This window comes from Pristiophorus japonicus, chromosome 13 (genome assembly GCF_044704955.1).
Source record: "Pristiophorus japonicus isolate sPriJap1 chromosome 13, sPriJap1.hap1, whole genome shotgun sequence".
Taxonomy (NCBI): Eukaryota; Metazoa; Chordata; class Chondrichthyes; family Pristiophoridae; genus Pristiophorus; species Pristiophorus japonicus.
This window is the reverse complement of record NC_091989.1, coordinates 105,388,317-105,413,495: the sequence shown is the minus strand read 5'-3', so window position 1 is coordinate 105,413,495 and position 25,179 is coordinate 105,388,317. Positions and strand designations below refer to the sequence as shown.

Below are 25,179 nucleotides of genomic sequence, written 5' to 3'. Positions count from 1 at the left end.
ATGTTCTCACGGTGTACAACTTAGGTCAGTTTCTTCATGGGTTACAATGACAGTTTAATCCCTGACTGTGTGATAGGCTGATCCCTGACTGTGTGATATGCTGATCCCTGACTGTGTGATAGGCTGATCTCTGACTATGCGACAGGCTGATCCCTGACTGCGATATGCTGATCCCTGACTGTGTGATAGGCTGATCCTTGACTGTGTGATAGGCTGATCCCTGACTGCGATTGGCTGATCCCTGACTGTGTGATAGGCTGATCCCTGACTGTGTGATAGGCTGATCCCTGACTCTGTCTCTAAAACACTACAACTAATGAAGATCCTTCATCATCGTTCCATGTCACATTCTCTCTTTTTTTCTTGCAGGAGAATTGTGATGTATTCCTGCCCCCCATGGACTCAGACTGGCAGGTACTGTACATTAAACCTTTTTGACATTGTACCCCTCTGAGGAAGAGTCTTCAGTGCTACTGGGATCAGTGTAATCTCTGGGGACAGAATTTGTATCTGTCACTGTATGAACTGCCTCAGGAATTCCTTTGGCCTTGATGATTATAAAATGTATTTTCTCCCACTGGTTAGGCTTGCTCTTGCCAGCACCACACCACAGGCCAAGAGCAGAGGCAGGCCGTGATCCATATCACACAGCAAGCGGCCGTGCTCCACATCACAGGGCAAGGGGCCGTGATCCACATCACAGGGCAAGGGGACCGTGATCTACATCACAGGGCAAGGGGGGGCCGTGATCCACATCACAGGGCAAGGGGGGGCCGTGATCCACATCACAGGGCAAGGGGGGGGGCCGTGATCCACATCACAGGGCAAGGGGGGGGGCCGTGATCCACATCACAGGGCAAGGGGGGGGGCCGTGATCCACATCACAGGGCAAGGGGGGGGCCGTGATCCACATCACAGGGCAAGGGGCTGTAATCCACATCACAGGGCAAGGGGCCGTGATCCACATCACAGGGCAAGGGGGGGGCCGTGATCCACATCACAGGGCAAGGGGCCGTGATCCATATCACAGGGCAAGGGGGGGGCCGTGATCCACATCACACGCCAAGGGGCCGTGATCCATATCACAGGGCAAGGGGCTGTAATCCACATCACAGGGCAAGGGGCCGTGATCCACATCACAGGGCAAGGGGCTGTAATCCACATCACAGGGCAAGGGGCTGTAATCCACATCACAGGGCAAGGGGCCGTGATCCACATCACAGGGCAAGGGGGGGGCCGTGATCCACATCACACGCCAAGGGGCCGTGATCCATATCACAGGGCAAGGGGCCGTGATCCACATCACAGGGCAAGGGGGGGGCCGTGATCCACATCACAGGGCAAGGGGACCGTGATCTACATCACAGGGCAAGGGGGGGCCGTGATCTACATCACAGGGCAAGGGAGGGGCCATGATCTACATCACAGGGCAAGGGGGGGGCCGTGATCTACATCACAGGGCAAGGGGGGGCCGTGATCTACATCACAGGGCAAGGGGGGGCTGTGATCCACATCACAGGGCAAGGGGCCGTGATCCACATCACAGGGCAAGGGGGGGTGCCGTGATCCACATCACACGCCAAGGGGCCGTGATCCACATCACAGGGCAAGGGGGGGCCGTGATCTACATCACAGGGCAAGGGGGGGCCGTGATCTACATCACAGGGCAAGGGGGGGGGCCGTGATCCACATCACAGGGCAAGGGGACCGTGATCTACATCACAGGGCAAGGGGGGGCCGTGATCTACATCACAGGGCAAGGGGGGGGCCGTGATCCACATCACAGGGCAAGGGGACCGTGATCTACATCACAGGGCAAGGGGCCGTGATCCACATCACAGGGCAAGGGGGGGCCGTGATCCACATCACAGGGCAAGGGGGGGCCGTGATCTACATCACAGGGCAAGGGGGGGCCGTGATCCACATCACAGGGCAAGGGGCTGTGATCCACATCACAGGGCAAGGGGCCGTGATCCACATCACAGGGCAAGGGGGGGTGCCGTGATCCACATCACACGCCAAGGGGCCGTGATCCACATCACAGGGCAAGGGGGGGCCGTGATCCATATCACAGGGCAAGGGGCCGTGATCCACATCACAGGGAAAGGGGGGGGCCGTGATCCACATCACAGGGCAAGGGGACCGTGATCTACATCACAGGGCAAGGGGGGGCCGTGATCTACATCACAGGGCAAGGGGGGGGCCGTGATCCACATCACAGGGCAAGGGGACCGTGATCCACATCACAGGGCAAGGGGGGGCCGTGATCTACATCACAGGGCAAGGGGGGGGGCCGTGATCTACATCACAGGGCAAGGGGGGGGCCGTGATCTACATCACAGGGCAAGGGGGGGCCGTGATCCACATCACACGCCAAGGGGCCGTGATCCACATCACAGGGCAAGGGGGGCCGTGATCCACATCACAGGGCAAGGGGGCCGTGATCCACATCACAGGGCAAGGGGGCCGTGATCCACATCACAGGGCAAGGGGGGCCGTGATCCACATCACAGGGCAAGGGGGCCGTGATCCACATCACAGGGCAAGGGGGCCGTGATCCACATCACAGGGCAAGGGGGCCGTGATCCACATCACAGGCCAAGGGGCCATGATCCACATCACACGCCAAGGGGCCGTGATCCACATCACAGGGCAAGGGGGGCCGTGATCCACATCACAGGGCAAGTGGGCCGTGATCCACATCACACGCCAAGGGGCCGTGATCCACATCACAGGGCAAGGGGGCCGTGATTCACATCACACGCCAAGGAGCCGTGAGCCACATCACAGGGCAAGGGGGCCGTGATCCACATCACAGGGCAAGGGGGCCGTGATTCACATCACACGCCAAGGAGCCGTGATCCACATCACAGGGCAAGGGGGCCGTGATCCACATCACAGGGCAAGGGGCAGTGATCCACATCACAGGGCAAGGGGCAGTGATCCACATCACAGGGCAAGGGGCAGTGATCCACATCACAGGGCAAGGGGGCCGTGATCCACATCACAGGGCAAGGGGCAGTGATCCACATCACAGGGCAAGGGGCAGTGATCCACATCACAGGGCAAGGGGCAGTGATCCACATCACAGGCCAGGAGCAGAGGCAGGCAGTGCTCCACAACTCTCCTATGGAAAGATAACTAGTTGCCAGTGCGGCTCTGTATCTGGGCTGTTTGTAGGTCCACGCCGGGGTAAGCAGGCCCTCTGATTCTCCCATCACAGCAAGCGACTGGCCACTGCCTGCTGACTTTTGGTCCAATAGTATAATTGATCAGGAACAAATCGCGGGCAAAACAAATACTTTCCAGCAACCCATGATACAGCGTTGTGCTTCCAAGAGCTGCAATACTAGAAAGGAAGGGAATATAAATAATAAGAGATATTAATGTTTGAACTGGAATCCTGTTACATAAAAAAATAGGAAACATAGAAAAGAGGTGCAGGAGTAGGCTGTACTGTCCTTCGAGCCTGCACCACCATTCAATAAGATCATGGCTGATTATTCACCTCAGTACCCCTTTTCTGCTTTCTCGCTATACCCCTTGATCCCTTTAGCTGTAAGGACCATATCTAACTCCCTCTTGAATATATCCAATGAACTGGCATCAACAACTCTCTGTGGTAGAGAATTCCACAGGTTAACAACTCTCTGAGTGAAGAAGTTTCTCCTCATCTCGGTCTTAAATGGCCTACCCCTTATCCTTTTGAGAGGTAGTTGAGTGGCCAGGAGTTGGGTGCAATGAGATGCGAAATGAGCCTGGTGAAGTTGGAGGGAGGGATGGGGGAGAAGTTAGGGAGCAGTACAGGGTCAGCGAGGAGGAGGCGATGGCACGCGATGCATCTGCAGATGGTCTCGATCTTTGAGGTGAAGAAAGCCATAAGCTCCTCACACTTGGCAGTGGAGTGAGGATGGAGGGGGCAGGAGAGGGAGTAGGTCTTTGAGAAAAAGGAATTGTCCCTATTCTCGACTATAATCCTTGAGTAGGATGAGGATTTCGAATTCCAGGTTGTTTAATTTATTTTCACTGTTTTTAGCTTATTTCACACAGACCTCATAGTATAGACTTGGCAAGAAGCTGTGGAGTGAGGTGTCTGTCTTCTGTTTATCTATCACTTGTCTGATTGTCTCATTTTTGCACTCCGAAAAAGTCATTAAATCCTCCCACATAAAAAAATATTTTTACCCCCCGCCCCCCAGTAACTAAACAGAAGAACTGTATCTCTATAGGCTTAGCATGGAGGCAGGTGACAATGATCGGAGAGGCTCCTGAGCATGCTCCTGAATGATGGGATCAGCTAGATGAACTTTTCTCTCTTTCCTGCCTCCTCTCAGTTCTACGGTAACAAGTTGTTTGGCTGCAGAGGTTTCCCGTGACTCAGTATCGGAATGATATCCTCCACCAATACCAAATCCTGCCGTGCAAATTCTTTAGGCATATTAGAGCTTTTGCTGATAAGTGTTTGGACGTCTGAGAGATTGTTATTGAACAGGATATTTGCTATTTTTAGTTAATGTGTTGGTCACACAATCATTTGCATAAGAGCTTAGTAATGATCCACTGTCGCCTCAAATTATGAACCAAAACTTAATAGCTGTCACATGAATAATGTGAATATTGAGTCTGAAACTGTCCCAATAATTCTAATGCTTAGTCCTTAATTGACGAGAGTTCAGTTTTCATTAAGATAGTAAGGACAGGGTTTGAATTTCAATTCTGTTTGAATGTCACCGTCTCAATTAACACCCACTTCGGGTGGCAGTGTGACTTGGTCACAGTTTCCAGGCGCTAATTAGATTATTTTTTGGAGGTTTTGGATGAATCACTGGCTTCAAGCAAATAAAACAAAAGCACCAAATATGTTGAGAAAACAACCAGCAGGTTCTGTGAAAGAACAAAATGACTTGCTTTTATATAGCGTCTTTCATGACCTCAGGATGTCTCGAAGCACTTTACAGCCAATTAAGTAAATTTGACGTGTAGTCACTGTTGTAATGTAGAAAAAGCAGCAGCCAATTTACACACAGCAAGCTCCCACAAACAGCAATGTAATAATTTTAAAAAGGCGACAGACATAAACAGGAAACTATAGACCAGTTAGTCTAACATCTGTCATTGGAAACTGCTGGAGTCCATTATTAAGGAAGCAGTTGCAGGACATTTGGAAAAGCATAATTCAATCAAGCAGAGTCCGCATGGTTTTATGAAAAGGAAATCATGTTTGACAAATTTGCTGGAGTTCTTTGAGGATGTAATGAGCAGGGCGGATAAGGGGGAACCAGTGGATGTGGTGTATTTGGATTTCCAGAAGGCATTCGATAAGGTGCCACATAAAAGGTTACTGCACAAGATAAAAGTTCATGGGATTGGGGGTAATATATTAGCATGGATAGAGATTGGCTAACTAACAGAAAACAGAGTCGAGATAAATCGGTCATTTTCCAGTTGGCAAACAGTGACTAGTGGGATGCTGCAGCAATCGGTGCTGGGTCCTCAACTATTTACAATCTATATTAATGACTTAGATGAAGGGACCCGAGTGTAATGTAGCCAAGTTTGCTGATAAATTGTGAGGAGGACACAAAAAAAATCTGCAAAGGGATATAGACAGACTAAGTGAGTGGGCAAAAATTTGGCAGATGGAGTACAATGTGGGAAAATGTGAGGTCATAAACTTTGGCAGAAAAAAATAGAAAAACAAATTATAATTTAAATGAAGAAAAATTGCAAAGTGCTGCAGTACAGAGGGATCTGGGGGTTCTTGTGCATGAAACACAAAAAATTAGTATGCAGGTACAGCAAGTAATCAGGAATGCAAATGTAATGTTGGCCTTTATTACATGGGGATAGAATATAAAAGCAGTGAAGTCCTGCTACAACTGTTCAGGGTATTTGGGGAAGCCACACTTGGGGTACTGCGTACAGTTTTGGTCTCCATATTTAAGGAGGGATATACTTGTATTGGAGGTTGTTCAGAGAAGGTTCACTCGGTTGATTCTGGAGATGAGGGGGTTGACTTATGAAGATAGGTTGAGTAGTTTGTGCCTATATACATTGGAGTTCAGAAGAATGAGGTGATCTTATTGAAACATATAAAATAATGAGGGGGCTCGACAAGGTGGATTCAGAGGATATTTCCACTCAAAGGGGAAACTAAAACTTGGGGACATAGTCTCAGAATAAGGGACCACCCATTTACAACTGAGATGAGGAGGAATTTCTTCTCTGAGGGTTGTAAATCTGTGGAATTCTCTGCACCAGAGAGCTGTGGAGGCTGGGTCATTGAATATATTTAAGGTGGAGATAGACAGATTTTTGAGTGATAAGGGAGTAAAGGGTTATGGGGAGCGGGCAGGGAAGTGGAGCTGAGTCCATGATCAGATCAGCCATGATCTTATTAAATGGCGGAGCAGGCTCGAGGGCCCAGGTGGCCTACTCCTGCTCCTATTTCTTGTGTTCTTATGTTAATGACCAGATGATCTCTTTGATTGATGTGCAATGGAGCGCCACAACTCTGCAGGGAGCGGAGAGGATCGTTAGGGCATGAAATGCCCTTCCAGACACTGCAGTGGAAGCAGAATCCGTAATAGCTTTTAAACAGGAAATAGATAGATTTTGGACATGGAAAATGTTGAAATGTATGAGGAATGTGGATAAATGGAGAGTTCGCCTGTGAGCTGGCACAGGATCAGCGGGCTGAATAGCCTACTTCTTCTGTGCTGTAAAATTCCATGGGCTGAGTTTTGTCTTCAGATGTAAGGTGCTTCTAATTTGGTTTGCATGGCATTAAGATCCACCTGAATCCCAACCGTGCACTCAATTTTCTGGTTTGAGCTCATTGGCATAATAATGGCGAATCCTGATTAGTCTAGGGATGGTGCCATTGATAAGAGTGGGAAATAATGGGCTCGAAATTCCCTTTATGATGTCGCCCGTTAGCACCAGCGCTGGGTGGCTAATGGGTGGCAAAGGCTTACCGTCGGTGTTAAGCGGCGTCCACAGATCGGGAGAAATTCAATAGGCTCTTTGGTAGAGGCGCCAAGGGGTAACGCTGCACCATCTAACGCCACCCACGTGGTGATGTCATCCAGCATGCAACGCCCACTTGGTGCCGCTCCCGCGATATCCGTACTGCCCAGGAAAAGCGGAGGGAACATCGCGGTGCTTGGGCGTATTCACCCAGAGATCAAGGTTAGTTTTTTTTCTTTATTTATTTCATCTTTTCATTCGTTGTAACAGTGGGGAACTTTGTGTGTCGGTCGGAGAAGTTTGAGTTTTTTTTCCTTCCCTTTCCTTCCCATTTTCCAGCTAGCGTGGCGGGCAGCCTCCCGTTGTGAAATTCAGTCGGCCTCCTGAGCTCCTGCCCGAGGATGAGTGAGTCATGCCACCATTTAGCACTGCTCTCTCATCTTTGGGTGTAAAAACTGAATTTGGCAGTTGGAGCCTGCACCTAACACCCGGTGGTAAAATCAGCATTCGGGCGGTGACACTGCCTCAAAAACGGCAGTAACGAATTTTGACCCCAATGTGTATGTCAAATTTAAAACAATTGGACAATTAAAGGGAAGCATCACAGGCAGATGGGGGGGGCCGGGCAGTAGAGTATTGGAATAGTTAAGTCTGGAGGTAACAAGAGCATGGATGAGGGTTTCAGCAGCAGATGGGCTGAAACATCCCCCACCAACATGCCAAGCTTGCAAGGTTCGGGAAATCACTGCCTCGTGTTTTACTGGGGTGAGTTCTGTGCTGAGACTGCTTGCTTTGTCTTTTGGCTGCATTGAATGTTCCTTTCCCCCTCCTGCAGGCTGACACATGCTAGGGCACAGTTTAACAACACTCCCAGGTACCTCACCCAAGAACAGCCATCCTTCACGAGTGCCGTCGGGCTATTTAAACATTGAAAGGGGAACTATAGAAGTGCCCAACCCTGCCGCTACCCGACAACCCCATGTCCGCAATTCCCAGCAGTAGTCACTGAATAGCAACCAGGACCTGGGAGCTGATTGTTCCCTTCCGAACTCGAGAGTCCGAGACCCTCCGTAATGAGGTACCACTGCCCCAGCTGAGATCAGGGCAATACACTTAAGATTTATTTTTTTTCGATACTGTTTCTTGATTCAGTTTGTATCCAAAATATGCTATCAAAACACAAAAATAGAAATCGGGCATAATTTATAATATTGAACAAATTCGTGTGGTCTTCTGGCCATTTGGAAATTTTGTTTCTGTTAAACCCCTGACTGGCAGAGAAACCATCTTCAGCATCTAAGGATTCGTAGCTGGAACTCGCAAATAAAATACCCGTGATCCTTCAAATGATCAATAATTCAATAATCCTTTGAACAATGTGTGTGCATTCCGGCTGGCTTGCATATCTGCCGTCGTATCCACAGCTTGATTTTCATAGAAATGGTGGAGAATCTCTGAACCATAATGTGTCTTTGGCTTCCCAGGCTCCAAGCCAAAGGACTTCTTTAAAAATACTGCTGGGTGAAACCAATCTTTAAATCACACGATTCTGTCTATTTAAAGGTATTATACAGTAATGTTCCTGTTTGAAAATGACCGAGCCTCTGTCACAGAGCTCTCGTGTAGAGATAGAAAGAATTTGCATTTAAACAGCACCTTTTATATCCTTAGGACATCCCAAATAACCTCACAGACAATGATTTAGTTTCAAAGTGCAGTCACTGTTATTATGTAGGCACATTAAGCAATCAATTTCCATAAACACTTATGAGTCTAATGACCAGTTGATCTGATTTTGGTGGTGTTTGTTGAGGGAGATATGTTGGCCAGGACACTGGAAGAACTGAATGTTTTTTTTGATGTATACAGGCCGCTTAAATTAATTTCATTTGAGATACTTACTGTCAACAGAGAGGTGAGGCTTTCTTACATTCAACTCTTACACCCCAGGCAAGCATACTGACACAGGCATACAAAAGCACACATTGATGTACACATGCACACTGATGTACAAACATTGGTATGTACACTTACACACACTGATATGGACACTGGCGTACACACACAATGATACACACATTGACATATCATTGTGACTATTTGCACTGTGTTTTTTCTGCGCCTGCGTCCTCTGGACTCTGCACCCGACGCCTCTTGCGCATGCGCAAACTTTACAGACCTGAAATCGGAACTGGAAATGGGGCCCCGATCTTCCAACAAGTCCGCTGCTGAAACAATTTCTGCTGAAGCCTGGAGCTGGATTTGCTATTGCATTATTTGCAACATTTGCGCTGCCCTCTTTGGGAAAGAAAACAATGGAGGTAGTGGGGGAGAGAGAGAGAGAGAGAGAGAGAGAGAGTTGGTGGGTGGAGAGAGACACGGGGGGGGGGGGGAGGGGGAAGAGAGAGAGAGAGAGAGAGAGACACGGGGGATGGGGGGGTGAAATAGAGACACCGGGGGATAGATGGAGAGAGAGAGACATGGGGGGGGGGCGCGGTGTGAGAGAGAGAGACAAATGGAGGTGGGCAGGGGAGAGTGAGAAATGGGAGGTGGTGGAGAGAGAGACACGGGGTGGGGGGAGAGAGAGAGAGAGACATGGGGGGTGGAGAGAGAGGGGGGGATCAGAGAGAGAGATGGGAGAGGGAGGAGAAGCGGGAGGGGGGATTGGAGGGAATTCAGAAAAGACGTATCACGTTCTTCCAACCCCCTTTACACCCACACCCGATTTCTTGGAAAGCTCGGTGCGTGTGTTACAAGGTTCATCGTTTGAGTGGATGAAATCCGGAAGTTACGACACTGTTACTATTCACTTCATACCCAGTAAACCTGTTAGCAATCCGTGACCCACACACAATGTCCCATCTATGTAAGGTCAGGAACTTGGGCTGGGGGTGTGGGCATGAACTTGGGCTGGGGGGGCTGGTGTAAGGAACTTGGATTAGGGGAGGCGATGAACTTGGGCTCGGGGTGTCATGAACTTCAGCTGGGGAAGGCACGCACTTGGCCTGGTATGGGGTCAGGAAATTGGAGGCTTTTGCTGGGTTGGTGCAGCTCTATCCTCTCTGGGGTCTGACGTCAGAATGGCTCGAATTACACTTTGCAAAGTCATTCAGAACTTGGGCTGGGCGGTTCCAATTACACATTCCAGAGAAACCTCTGGGTGTGGCTTATCCTCCAAGGGGACCAATCAGCAATCAAGTCATGTGATAATGGTGAGCCAACCAGAGCATTTTCACAGTGAAATAACTGCATCCTTGTCATATACACTACATTATAACAGTGACTACACGCCAAAAATACTTCATTGGCTGTAAAGTGCTTTGAGATGTCCAATTGTCACAACACACAGACTCACAACACACACACAATCAAACCAGAGGGAGGGGGGGTGGAATTTCTGGACAGTTTTATCCAGAATACAGTCACACCCCAAAGAAAAGCATAGGTTCAGGAAAGGGAGGGTGTGAATGTGAGGGAGTCGGGTAGCAGGAATTTAGGAGAGGTTGAGAAAGAGGTCCTGCAGATACTGGTCCTGTCCAACAGGTACGATGTACTCGCTACCTGTGATGACAAGGAAAAAGACTGCAGGAGGATGGCCACAATGCCGACCAAGGCACCATGGCTCGGAAGACTGTCCAAGAGGGAAGAGCAGAATAGAAATATGGTTGTGATAGGGGACTCTATAGTTAGGGGGATAGATAGCGTCCTCTGCAGCCAAGAACAAGTATCCAGAAGCGTGTGTTGCCTACTTGGTGACAGGCTAAGAGATATTTCACGACGGCTGGAGAGGAACTTGGAAAGGAATGAGGTAAATCCAATTGTTGTGGTCCATTCTGGAACAGACGACACAGGTAGGCACAGGCAGGTGGTCCTGCTGAAACAGTATCAGGAGTTAGGCTCCAAATTAAAAAGCAGAACCTTGAGAGTAATAATCTCTGGATTATTGCCTGAGCCACATGCAAATTGGCATAGAAACAGACAGATCAGGAGAATTAACACTTGGCTAAAGGGCTGGTGTGGGAAGAAGGGTTCCTTTTCATGGGACACTGGCACCAGTTCTGGGACAGGAAGGAGCCTGGGACGAGCTCCACCTGTACCAGGATGGGACCTATGTCCAAGTGGAAAGGGTAAATAGGGAGGTGGCAAAGGCTTTAAACTAGTAAGATGGGAGGAGGGATCTACAAGAAACGTAACCAGTCTAAATATAAACAAAACAGGAAAAGGGAGGATAGGAAAGAATAAAGTAAGGGGGGACATTGATGGCAAGGGAATAAATAGAGTTATAGAACATGAGTCTAAAAAGATGGTTAAACATAAAGTGAGAGGAAATCCTATTAAAAATGAGTTAAACTGCCTGTACAGCAATGCACACAGTGTTCGTAATAAAATAGGGGAGCTGGAGGCAATCGTGTGTTGTGAGGAACCAGACATAGTAGGGATTACTGAGACATAGCTACAGAAAAATCAGGACTGGGAATTAAACATTGCAGGGTATAACATATTTAGAAAAGATCGAGAGGGAACAAGGAGAGGTGGAGTAGCTGTACTTATGAGGGATAACATAATGGCAGTAGAAAAAAGTGATGCAGCTATCGGCAAGACAAAAATAGAATCCGTATGGATAGAGATAAAAGATAATAATTGCTCAATCTCACTAGGTGTAGTCTATAGACCATCTAATAGTGGAAGGGAGGTAGAGGAACAAATATGCAGACAAATTAGGGAAATGAATAAAAAACATGGAATAATAATCATGGGGGATTTCAATTACCCTGATATTAATTGGACAGAAAAGGTAGGTAAAGGGGATAAGGGAATGGAGTTCTTACAATGTGTACAGGACTCCTTTCTAACCCAATATGTAAAAAGCCCAACAAGGGAGGATTCACTGTTGGATCTAGTATTGGGGAATGAACCAGAGCAGATAAGGGATGTAAAAGTAGGGGAACATCTAGGCATTAGTGACCATAATATTATAAGATTTTGAATTTACAATTCTGAAGTTTGCGGATGATGCAAAACTTGGCAACATAGAAAATAGTGAGCAGGATAGTAGCAGACTTTAGGAGGTCATAAACAGACTGGAGAAATGGGCAGACACATGGCAGATACAATTTAATGCGGATCAGTGATGCATTTTAGGAAAAAGAAATGAGGGGAGGCAGTATGAACATAAATGGTACAAATTTTAAAGGGGGTGCACGAACAGAGAGATCTGGGGGTTTATGTATTCAAATCTTTGAAGATGGTAGGACAAGTTGATAAGGTTGTTTAAAGAAGAACGTGGGATCCTTGGCTTAATAAATAGAAGCATAGAGTATTAGTGGATAGAAATGGCCTATTTCCCTTAGCAGAGAGGTCAACAACCAGGGGGCAGACATTTAAAGTAATTTATAGAAGATTTAGAGGGGATTTGAGGGGCAATCTCTTCACCCAGATGGTGCTGGGAGTCTGGAACTCACTGCCTGAAAGGATGGTAGAGGCAGAAACCCTCATCACATTAAAAAAGTACTTGGATGTGCACCTGAAGTGCCGTAACCTACAGGGTTACGGACCTAGAGCTGGAAAGTGGGATTAGGCTGGATAGCCTTTTGTTGGCCGGCTTGGACACGATGGGCCGAAATCGCCTCCTTCCATGCTGTAAACTTCTATAATTCTCTGATAACTGAGAAGGACATAATGTGATGAAAACCAGGGTAATAGATTGGAGAAAAGCTGATTTTGAGGGGCCGAGAATTGAACTTGGGAAAATTAAATGGGCAACAATATTGGCAAAAAATGATGTAGAATAGCAATGGGAAACATTTAAAATGGTGTTCAACAGAGTACAGGAACAATATATTCCACTAAAAGGAAAGAACAGACTAAACACTAATGAGAATCCATGGATGAATAAAGCCATAAGGGAATAATTCCGGGAAAGGAAAGAGATATGCATTGAGTACATAAACAGCAGGAGAATGCATGATAAGGGAGACTATGAAAAGATTAGGAGAGAAGTCAAAAAACAATTAGGAAGGCAAAGAGGAACTCTGAAATTAAATGATCAAGGAACATAAAACTAAACAGTAAAATATTTTACAGGCACTTCAATAAAAAAGGAAGGTTGGGATGGGAATAGGACCATTTGAGGGGTAGACCGGATAATACCACAGGTAACGATCGAGAGATGGCAGAAATATTATATAATTATTTTGCTTCAGTATTTACCAGGGAGGTAGAGCAGGTGGACATGACATTAGATGATGAGATTACTAATGGGATAAGAACATTTAAAATAAAAAGAGGGGATATATTAAACAAATTACTCCAACTCAAAGAGGATCAAACCCCTGGTCCGGATGGATTGCATCCACACATTTAAAAATAATCTAGGGAAGAGATAGCAGAGGCATTACTACACATACTTAATAATTCATTAGTGCCAGAGGACTGGCAGATAGCTAATACCTATATTGAAGAAAGGGGATAGAATATGCCCAGGGAATTATAGACCAGTCAGCTTAACATCGGTGGTAGGAAAAATAATAGAATCCCTACTAAAGGAGCAAATAGAAGAACATCTAGGGCTAGACTTTCCCGAGAGCCCCTCAACACCTGATTGCCCCCCAGACAAACCGCTAACGTTTTGCAACTAACGCTGGCGAGAATTTCCATATTTAAGGTAAAAATAATCACCCGGCGAGAAAATGGATCTTGCACCAGTATTCTCGGAGGTTTCTTGGCGGTCAAAAGTGAAACTAGGTGAAACGGGCGGTTCTTAAAATGTTTTTTTTTAATTTATTCCGAGGCTGCGGTTGGCCCTAGGGAGAGGGGAAAACTTTTTTTTTTAATTCACAATTTAAAAAAAGTTAAAAAAACATTCCCAAGATAGTTTTACAGTTAATCGCCATCTTAAAATTAAATAAAAAATAAAGAACCTTTAACTTACCTTTCTTTGCAGAGTACTCACCTACCATCCTTTTTAAGCAGCTTTTACAGGGCAGTTTCCTCGGGTATCTGGACCAGCTTTCGTTGAGGCCAAATTTACGCCCTGGCGATTTTCTCGCCGTGCACATTGAAGTTTTGAGATGTGGGCGGTAACATTCAAAAAGTAAGGGGAAAACTTTCGCCGGGCGGTTTCTCTCCCAAAAACAGCTGTACCGCTGAGAAAACCGCTGAAAATAAAGGTGAAAGTCTCCCCCCTAGAAGCCAAAAATATAATAATGAATAGTCAGCATGGATTTCAAAGGGGAAGTCTTGCTTGACTGACCTCATTTAATTTTTTTGAAGAGGTAACCGAGAGAGTAGACAATGGTATTGCAGTAAATGTAATTTATCTCGATTTTAAAAAGGCCTTCGATAAGGTACCCCATAATAGACTGATGAACAAGGTCAGAGCATGCAGAGTTAGGGGACAAGTAGCAGAATGGATAGCTAGCTGGCTTCAAGACAGAAAGCAGAGTCGGGGTAAAGGGTAGCTATTCACAGTGGCAGAAGGTGGGTAGTGGTGTTCCACAAGGATCAGTGCTGGGACCACTGCTGTTCACAATTTATATTAGCAATATAGACTTTGGAATCAAAAACACAATTTCTAAATTTGCTGATGACACCAAATTGGGGGCGATAGTTAATACTGAGGAGGACTGCAACAAATTACAGGAGGACATTAATAAACTTGCAGAATGGGCATATAATTGGCAAATAAATTTATTTGCAGATAAATGTGAGGAATAGGGAGATCACTTATTACTTGGAAGGTGTGAGTCTAGGTGGGGTAAAGGAACAAAGGGATCTCGGAATACACACACTCAAATCACTAAAAGTTGTGACACAGGTTAGCAATACCATAAAAAAAGCAAACCAAGAACTAGGATTTATTTCTTGAGGTATAGAATTGAAAAGCAGGGAAGTTATACTAAACCTGTATCAAACCTTAGTTAGACAACACTGGTTAGAACGGCACACAGTTCTGATCACAATATTCTAAAAAGGATATAGAGTCACTGAAGAGGGTGCAGAGAAGATTTACAAGGATAATACCAGAAATGCGAGGATATACATATCAGGAAAGGATGAACAATCTGGGTCTCTTTTCTCTTGAAAAAAGAAGGTTGAGGGGTGACATAATAGCAGTCTTTAAAATTATGAAAGGTTTTGATAGAGTAGATACAGAGAGAATGTTTCCACTTGTGGGGAAGAGCATAACTAGAGATCATCAATATCAGATAGCCACCAAGAAATCCAATAGGGAATTCAGCAGAAAATCCTTTACCCAAAGAGTGGTGAGAATGTGGAACTCGCTGCCACAGGGAGTGGTTGAAGAGAATAGTATAGATGCATTTAAGGGGAGGCTAGACAAGCATAGAGGGTTATGTTGATAGATTTAGATGAGGAAAGAAGGGAGAAAGCTCAAGTGGAGCATAAACACCGGCATGGACTGGTTGGATCGAATGGCCAGTTTCTGTGCTGTATATCCTATGTAATCCATTTAACTGTGAGTGCACATCACAGCCGAGACCAATCCTGCCCTCACACCATGTGTGTTTGGACGGATTAGTTATGCTTACACTGGGACATATGCTGACCATGTACATGAGCGTACACATGCACAATTACACAAATACTGGCATACTCATCAAGTCTGGTGTAATCACACATAATAACACAACAGACATTTATACATGGAAAATTAATTTTAACCTAGATAAATGTGAGGTGATGCATTTTGGTGCAAAAAATAGAAACATCACCTACACCTTAGAATATAAGAAACTGAATGGGGCAGAAGAGCAAAGTGATCTAGGGATTCAGGTGAATAAATCATTAAAGGCAGCATCACAGATCAGCAAAGCAATTAAAATGCTAACAAAGCACTGGGATCTATTTCTAGGGTTACAGAATTCAATAGTGAAGTTGTGTTAAACTTGTATAGGATCCTGGTCAGGCCACACAGAGCACTGTCCACTATTCTGGTCTCCATACGAAAGAAAGGAAATTGAAGCACTGGAAAAAGTACAAAGAAGATTTACAAGGATGGTACCTGTTATATATGTAAACTTGTATTTACTCTGTACAGCCACCAGAAGGTTCGTCCCTTGGCATCCCAAGGGATTCCATAATTCCTTAGGAGCACAGGTATTTAAGGAGACCTCACAGGTTGGAGAGGCACTCTGGAGACCGGCAATAAAAGACTACGGTCACACTTTACTTTGAGCTCACAGTGTTCAGTCTGACTCTTTTTCCATACATAACAACTGGCAACGAGATACAGATAGCAAACCCAAAGATGCAGAGAACAGTGGGCATCCTGGAGAAATTCTCGGAGGGAGATGATTGGGAAACCTTTGTGGAGAGACTCGACCAATACTGCGTGGCCAATGAGCTAGATGGGGAAGAGAACGCTGCCAAATGAAGGGCGATCCTCCTCACCGTCTGTGGGGCACCAACGTATGGCCTCATGAAGAATCTGCTCACTCCAGCGAAACCCACGGAGAAATCATACGATGATTTGTGCTCACTGGTCCGAGAGCACTTGAACCCGAAGGAAAGCATTCTGATGGTGAGGTACCGGTTCTACACCTACAAAAGGTCTGAAGGCCAGGAAGTGGCGAGTTATGTCACCGAGCTAAGACGCCTTGCAGGACATTGCGAATTTGAAGGACATTTGGAGCACATGCTCAGAGACTTTTGCGTACTTGGCATTGGCCACGAAACCATACTCCGCAAACTTTTGACTGTTGAGACCCCAACCTTGAGTAATGCCATCGCGATAGCCCAGGTGTTCATTGCCACCAGTGACAATACTAAGCAAATCTCTCAGCACACAAGTGCTGCTACAAGTACTGTGAACAAAGTGACGTTGTTTTCAAATCGCAACGTACAGGGCAGGTCACATATGCCTGCACCTGCATGTACGCAGATGACTCAGAGTCCACCATCAAGGGTGATGAATGCAAGGCCATTAACACCTTGTTGGCGCTGTGGGGGTGATCATCGTTTCCATTCATGCCGATTCAAAGAGTACATTTGCAAGGGCTGTGGAACAATGGGACACTCCCAATGAGTGTGCAGGCGAGCTGCAAATCCTGTTAAACCTGCAAACCACCATGTTGCAGAGGAGGACAGATCCACGAAGGATCACGACGAACCAGAGCCTCAGACCGAGGAGGCAGAGGTACATGGTGTGCACACATTCACCACGAATTGTCCCGCGTTAATGCTGAATATTGAACTAAATGGACTCCTGGTGTCAATGGAGCTGGACACGGGCGCAAGCCAGTCTTCATGGGCAAAAAGACTTTCGAAAGATTATGGTGCAACAAGGCCTCAAGGCCAGTCTTAACTCCAGTTCACACGAAACTAAGAACTTGCACAAAAGAACTGATTCCCGTAATCGGCAGTGCTACTGTAAAAGTCTCCTACGATGGAGCGGTGCACAAGCTACCACTCTGGGTGGTACCAGGCGATGGTCATACAATGCTCGGCAGGAGCTGGCTGAGAAAGATACGCTGGAACTGGGACGTCCGAGCACTATTGCCCTTTGACAACACTTCGTGTGCCCAGGTCTTAAACAAATTTCCTTCGCTGTTCGAACCAGACATCGGGAAATTCCAAGGAGCAAAAGTGCAGATCCACCTAATTCCGGGGGCGTGACCCATCCATCACAAGGCGAGAGCAGTTCCGTACATGATGGGAGAAAGGGTAGAGATCGAGCTAGACCGGCTGCAAAGAGAGGGCATCATTTCACCGATCGATGTTCAGCGAGTGGGCCAGTCCTATTGTCCCAGTCCTCAAGGGAGACAGCACCGTCAGAATCTATGGCGATTACAAAGTAACTATCAATCATTTCTCCCTGCAGGACCAATACCTACTACCAATGGCCGACGACTTCTTTGCAATGCTGGCAGGAGGAAAGACGTTCACGAAGCTGGATCTGATCTCAGCCTACATGACGCAGGAACTGGAGGAATCATCGAAGGCCCTCACCTGCATCAACATGCACAAGGGTCTTTTTGTTTATAACAGATACCCGTTTGGAAACCGATCAGTGGCGGCGATATTCCAGAGAAACATGGAAAGCTTACTGAAGTCAGTCTCGCACACCACGGTCTTCGAGGACGACATCTTGATCACAGGTCGGAACACAGTTGAGCATCTGCAGAACCTGGAGAAGGTTCTTAGTTGACTCAACTGTGTGGGGCTCAGGTTAAAACGCTCGAAGTGCGTTTTCCTGGTGTCTGAAGTGGAGTTCCTGGGAAGGAGGATTGCGGCAGACGGCATCAGGCCCACCAACGCGAAGAAGGAGGCAATCGAGAATGCACCGAGGCCACAGAACGTGACGGAGCTGGGATCATTTCTGGGACTCCTGAACTACTTTGGTAACTTCTTACCAGGTCTAAGCACATTGTTAGAACCACTACATGTCTTACTACAAAAAGAGGAGAATGCGTTTGGGGCAAAGGCCAAGAAAATGCCTTTGTAAAAGTGAGAAAATTGTTATGCTCAAACAAATTGCTTGTGTTGTATGATCCATGTAAGCATTTGGTACTAGCATGTGATGTGTCGTCATATGGCGTTGGGTGTGTATTGCAACAAGCTAATGATTTCAGGAAACTGCAACCAGTTGCTTATTAATCCAGGAGTCTGACTAAGGATGAGCGAGCCTACACATGATTGAGAATGAAGCGTTAGCGTGTATCTATGGGGTAAAGAAAATGCATCAATACCTGTTTGGGCTAAAATTCGAATTGAAAACTGACCATAAACCACTCATATCCCTGTTTTCCGAGAGTAAAGGGATAAATACCGACGCATCGGCCCGCATCCAGAGATGGGCGCTCACGTTGTCCACATACAACTATGCCATCCACCACAGGCCAGGCACAGAAAACTGCGCCAATGCTCTCAGTAGGCTGCCATTGCCCACCACGGGGATGGAAATGGCGCAGCCCACAGATCTAGCCATGGTTATGGAAGCATTTGAGAGTGAGCAATCACCCATCGCTGCCCGGCAGATCAAAACCTGGACGAGTCAGGACCCCTTATTATCCCTAGTCAAAAGCTGTGTGCTTCACGGGAGCTGGTCCAGTGTCCCAGTGGAAATGCAGGAAGAGATAAAGCCGTACCAATGGCGCAAAGATGAAATGTCTATACAGGCAGACTGCCTTCTGTGGGGCAATTGAGTAGTGGTTCCCAAGAAGGGCAGAGACACCTTCATCAATGACCTCCACAGTACCCACCCAGACATCGTGATGATGAAAGCGATAGCCAGATCCCACGTGTGGTGGCCCGGTATCGATGCGGACTTAGAGTCCTGCATTCACAGATGTAATACATGCTCGCAGTTAAGCAATGTACCCAGGGAGGCGCCGCTAAGTTTATGGTCTTGGCCCTCCAAACCGTGGTCTAGGTTCCATGTCGACTATGCAGTCCTGTTCTTGGGTAAAATGTTCCTTGTGGTTATAGACGCATACTCCAAATGTTGGCTAGCACATCCGCTGCCACTACTGAAAGCCTGCGAGTCATGTTTGCCACACACGGCCTACCCGATGTCTAGGTGAGCGACAACGGGCCATGTTTTACCAGTGCTGACTTCATGACCCATAATGGGATCAAACATGTCACATCTGCCCTGTTTAAACCAGCGTCCAATGGTCAGGCAGAGAGAGCAGTGCAAACCATCAAGCAAGGCTTGAAGAGGGTAACTGAAGGCTCACTGCAGACTCACCTATCCCGAGTCCTGCTTAGCTACCGCACGAGACCCCACTCGCTCACTGGGATCCCATCTGCTGAACTACTCATGAAAAGGGCACTTAAGACAAGGCTCTCGTTAGTTCACCCTGATCTACATGAACAGGTAGAGAGCAGGCGGCTTCAACAAAGTACGTATCATGCAAATGTGTCACGTGAGACTGAAATCAATGATCCTGTATTTGTATTGAATTATGCTCAAGGTCCCAAGTGGCTTCCCGGCATTGTTGTGGCCAAAGAGGGGAGCAGGGTGTTTCGGGTCAAACTTTCAAATGGACTCATTCACCGGAAACACTTGGACCAAATCAAATTCAGGTTCACGGACTATCCTGAGCCACCCGCCTTGGACCCCGCCTTTTTTGATCCTCCAACATATACACCAGTGGCAACCGGCACCACGGTTGACCACGAAGCAGAACCCATCCCATCATCTACAGCAACCAAGCAGGACCCAACGCACTAGGCAGCCCAGCAAGGCCAGCTACACAGCAGCCCAGCGAGGGCCCAACAAATGATCCAACAATACCAGCTTTCACACCGAGACAATCAACCAGGACAAGAAGGGCCCCAGATCGACTCACATTGTAAATAGTTACACTATTGACTTTGGTGGTCGGGGGGGCGGGGGAGTGTTGTCATACATGTAAACTTGTATTTACTCTGTACAGCCACCAAAGAGCTCATCCCCTGGAGTCCCAAGGGATCCCATAATCTCTTGGGAGCACAGGTATTTAAGGAGGCCTCACAGATTGGAGTGGCATCCTGGAGACCTGCAATAAAAGACTACGGTCACACTTTACTTTGAGCTCACAGTGTTCAGTCTGACTCTTTCTCCATACATAACAGTACCAAAACTGAGAAAACACATCTGTCGGCTTTTTTCTTTAGAAAAGAGAAGACTTAGAGGTGACCTGATAGAGGTCTTTAACATTATGAATGTGTGGGACAGGATAGATGTGGAGTGACTGTTTCCAATTGTGGGAGAATCCAAAGCAAGGGACCATAAATACAAGGTAGTTACTAATAAATACATTAGGGAATTAAGGAGAAATGTATTTACTCAGAGACTGGTTAGAATGTGGAACCCGCTGCCACAGGAAGTGCTTGAGGTGAATAGCTTAGTTGCTTTCAAAAGGAAACTAGACAAATACATGAGAGAAAAAGGAATAGAAAGATATGTGAAAGACTGAGATGAGGTAGATAAAATGGGAGGAGACTCGTGTGGAGTATAAACACCAGCACCGACTAATTGGGCCGAATGGCCTGTTTCTGTGCTTCTCTGTGGTTCAAAGGGCATACTATTGTATTCCTAACACAGATGAGGCTGCACACAGGGAGGTTAAAGTAACAGTGACCTCAGTCTTTAAAAAGACAATCCAGAGTGAGGAATAGGCCTTAGGGGCCGGCTTATATACAGTGCTCCCAAGGGATGCTGGGATCCCGTGGGACTTCAGGGGATGAGCCCCCTGGTGGTGGAACATGGGAGTGCATGCTTTACAGATACACAACACATACACTGACAGATTCACACATTGATGAACACACACAGACATTTGCACACTATATACACTCGCACACTGATGTACAAGTGCAGGCAGAGACAAAGGCATAGATTTACAATATTCTGCCCAGGTATAAGACTGGTGTTACTGATCAGCTGCCTGTTCTAGAAACTGCCCGGTTTCTTTGCATAGATTTTGGTGGTAAGAAAAATAATGGAATCCCCACTAAAGGAGAAAATAGAAAAACATCTAGAAACCAAAAATATAATAATGAATAGTCAGCATTGATTTCAGAAGGGAAAGTCTTGCTTCACCAACCTTATTGAATTCTTTGAAGAGGTAACAGATCATCACATAAATACCATGGCAACAACAGTAGGTCAGAGGCTGGGTATTCTGTGGCGAGTGTCTCACATCCTGACTTCCCAAAGTCTTTCCCCTTCTACAAGGTACAAGTTAGGAGTGTGATGGAATATTCTCCACTTCCCTGGATGAATGCCACTCCAACAACATTCAAAAAGCTCAACACCATCCAGGACAAAGCAGCCCGCTTGATTGGCACCTCATCCACCATCTTCATCATTCACTCCCTCCACCACCGGCGCATCATGGCTGCAGTGTGTACCATTTACAAGATGCACTGCAACAACACGCCAAGGCTTCTTCGGCAGCATCTCCCAAACCCGCGACCTCTAGTAGGGACAAGGACAGCAGGTGCATGGGTGCTCCATCACCTACAAGTTCCCCTCCAAGTTATACACCATCCTGACTTGGAAATATATCGCCGTTCCTTCATCGTCGCTGGGTCAAAATTCTGGAACTCCTTCCCCAACACCACTGTGGGAGTTCCTTCACCACAAGGACTGCAGCGGTTCACGAAAGCGGCTCACCATCACCTTCTCAAGGGCAATTAGGGATGGGCAATAAATGCTGGCCTTGCCAGCGATGCCCACATCCCGGAACGAATAAAATGAAAGAGGGAGTAGACAAGGGTAATGTGATAGATGTAATTTGTCTAGATTTCCAAAAGGCCTTTAATAAGGTGCAACATAATCGACTAATGAATAAGGTCAGAGCCTACGGATAGCTAGCTGGCTTTGAGCCAGAATGCAGAGAGTAAGGGTAAACGGTAGTTATTCAGATGGCAGAAGGTGGAAAGTAGGGTCCCACAAGGATCAGCACTGGGACCACTGTTGTTCACAATTTATGTTAAAGATTTAGACTTTCGAAACAAAAGCACAATTTATAAATTTGCGGATGATACCAAATTGGGAATATGGTCAATACTGAGAAGGACTGTAACAAATTACAAGAATACATTAAGAAACTTGCAGAATGGGCATATAATTGGTAAATTAATTTCAACACAGATAAATGTGAGGTATTACATTTTGATAAGAAAAATAAGGAGGTCACATATTACTTGGAAAATAAGAATCTAAATGGGTTAGAGAAACAAAGGGATCGGGGAGTACAAATCACAAAAACTAGCGATGTATGCAAATAATGCCATTTAAAAAAAACAATCACTAGGGTTTATTCTAGAGGGATAGAATTGAAAAGTAGAGTGCTCATGTTAAACTTGTATCAAACCCTGGTTAGACCACACTTGGAATATAAAGTACAGTTCTGGTCGCTGTATTTTAAGAAGGATATAGAGACACAGGAGAGGCTGCATAAAAGATTTACAAGAATGGTATCAGAACTGCGAGGTTATACCTTTCAGGAAAGGAAAAACAGGTCAGATCTCCTTTATCTTGAAAGAGAAGGCTGAGGAGGTTTTAACGTTATGAAAGGTTTTGATAGAGTAGACAGAGAGAGAGAGAGTGGGGAGAAATTTGGTACTGCCCCATTTGAGAGTGGTACCAGGCACGAGGCGGGACTTCCTGTGCCAGACACGTAGTGCTGGTGGGAGCACAAGGCCCTCGCCTCCCGTTAAAGGGGAGGGCATGCTGTGGACTGTGCATTGGGGAGAAGGGGCCACCACTCTGCCACCGGGCGTGGCAACAGCCCGGCACAGAAGCGGAGTGCAGGGCTACAACATCGATTTGAAGAGCGTAAGGCCACGTTGTCATTGCCGACACAGCGTCCCAGGACGCTATGAGCAGGGCGCTACCGGTTAGGTCCGCCATTATCTCCTGTGGAATTTTGCGGGAGTCGGTAGCAGCCCCGCGCAAGAAGTCGTTTGCGCCCCGTCTGCGGTAATGGGAGGTGCAAATGACCCGAATTCCTCCCCCCCCCGGTGTTTCCACTTGTGGGGAAGAGCAAAACTAGAGGATATCAATATAAGATAGTCATCAAGAAATCAAAAAAGGAATTCAGGAGGAACTTCTTTACCCATAGAGTGATGGGAAAGTGGAACTCACTGCCACTGGGAGTGGTTGAAGCGAATAGTATAGATGCATTTAAGGGGAGGCTAGATAAGGATATGAGGGAGAAGGAAATAGAGGTTATGCTGATAGGGTTAGATGAAGAAAGACGGGAGGAGGCTCGAGTGGAACATAAATGCCGGCATGGACCGGTTGGGCTGAATAGCCTGTTTCTGTGCCATATAAGGTGCCACATTAAAGGTTACTGCACAAGATAAAAGTTCACGGAGTTGGGGGTAATATATTAGCATGGATAGAGGATTGGCTAACTAACAGAGAACAGAGAGTCAGGATAAATGGGTTATTCTCTGGTTGGCAACCAGTAACGAGTGGGGTGCCGCAGGGATCAGTGCTGGGACCCCAACTATTTACAATCTATATTAATGATTTGGAAGAAGGGACTGAGTGTAATGTAGCCAAGTTTGCTGACGATGCAAAGATGGGAGGAAAAGCAATGTGTGAGGAGGACACAAAAACCTTGCAAAAGGACATAAACAGGCTAAGTAAGTGGGTAAATATTTGGCAGATGGAGTATAATGTCGAAAAGTGCGAGGTCATGTACTTTGGCAGAAAAAAATCAAAGAGCAAATTATTATTTAAATGGAGAAAGATTGCAAAGTGCCGCAGTACAGCGGGACCTGGGGGTACTTGTGCATGAAACTCAAAAAGATAGTATGCAAGTGCAGCAAGTGATCAGGAAGGCCAATGGTATCTTGGCCTTTATTGCAAAGGGGACGGAATATAAAAGCAGGGAAGTCTTGCTACAGCTATACAAGGTTTTGGTGAGGCCACACCTGGAATACTGCGTGCAGTTTTGGTCTCCATATGTACGAAAGGATATAGTTGCTTTGGAGGCAGTTCAGAGAAGGTTAACTAGGTTGATTCTGGAGATGTGGGGGTTGACTTATGAGGAAAGGTTAAGTAGGTTAACTCATTGGAGTTCAGAAGAATGAGAGATAATCTTATTGAAATGTATAAGATTATGAGGGGGCTTGACAAGGTGGATGCAGAGAGGATGTTTCCACTGATGGGGGAAGACTAGAACTAGAGGGCATGATCTTAGAATAAGGGGCCGCCCATTTAAAACAGAGATGAGGAGAGATTTCTTCTCTGAGAGTTGTAAATCTGTGGAATTCGCTGCCTCTGAGAGCTGTGGAAGCTGGGACATTGAATAAATTTAAGACAGAAATAGACAGTTTCTTGAGCGATGAGGGGTTATGGGGAAGTGGAGCTGAGTCCATAATCAGATCAACCACGATCTTATTGAATGGTGGAGCAGGCTCGAGGGGCCGTATGGCCTACTCCTGTTCCTATTTATTATGTTCTTATGTTCTATGTAATCCTATGTAGATTTCAACAAAGCAGTTTCTATAGTGGTGGCCAGTCGTCAATGCCAGTGTTACGTTTAGGCAGTAAGTTAAAAATCTACCCCTAAAACAGTGACATTCTCATAGGCATACTGACAGACATGCATGGTATGTACACAAACAGACAAGCGCAAGAAGACATTCGAATTTAAATAAAACATGCAGAGGCACCTGCTCTCCACACACACCCACACACACACATTTATGAACAGAGGCACAGAGCTGATATGGTAATGCTAA

At 46.5% G+C, this 25,179-nt stretch overlaps 1 protein-coding gene across 3 annotated transcripts in view; it reads left to right on the top strand.

Annotated features, from left to right (window-relative positions):
• ndrg4 (NDRG family member 4) overlaps nucleotides 1-25,179 on the top strand; it is a 205,850-nt gene that overhangs the window by 50,824 nt on the left and 129,847 nt on the right. For all 3 annotated transcript variants that reach the window (XM_070897801.1, XM_070897802.1, XM_070897800.1), the window contains one exon: nucleotides 370-414. In XM_070897801.1, the coding sequence (XP_070753902.1) occupies nucleotides 370-414 (45 nt within the window). The remainder of the gene's footprint in view (nucleotides 1-369; nucleotides 415-25,179) is intronic.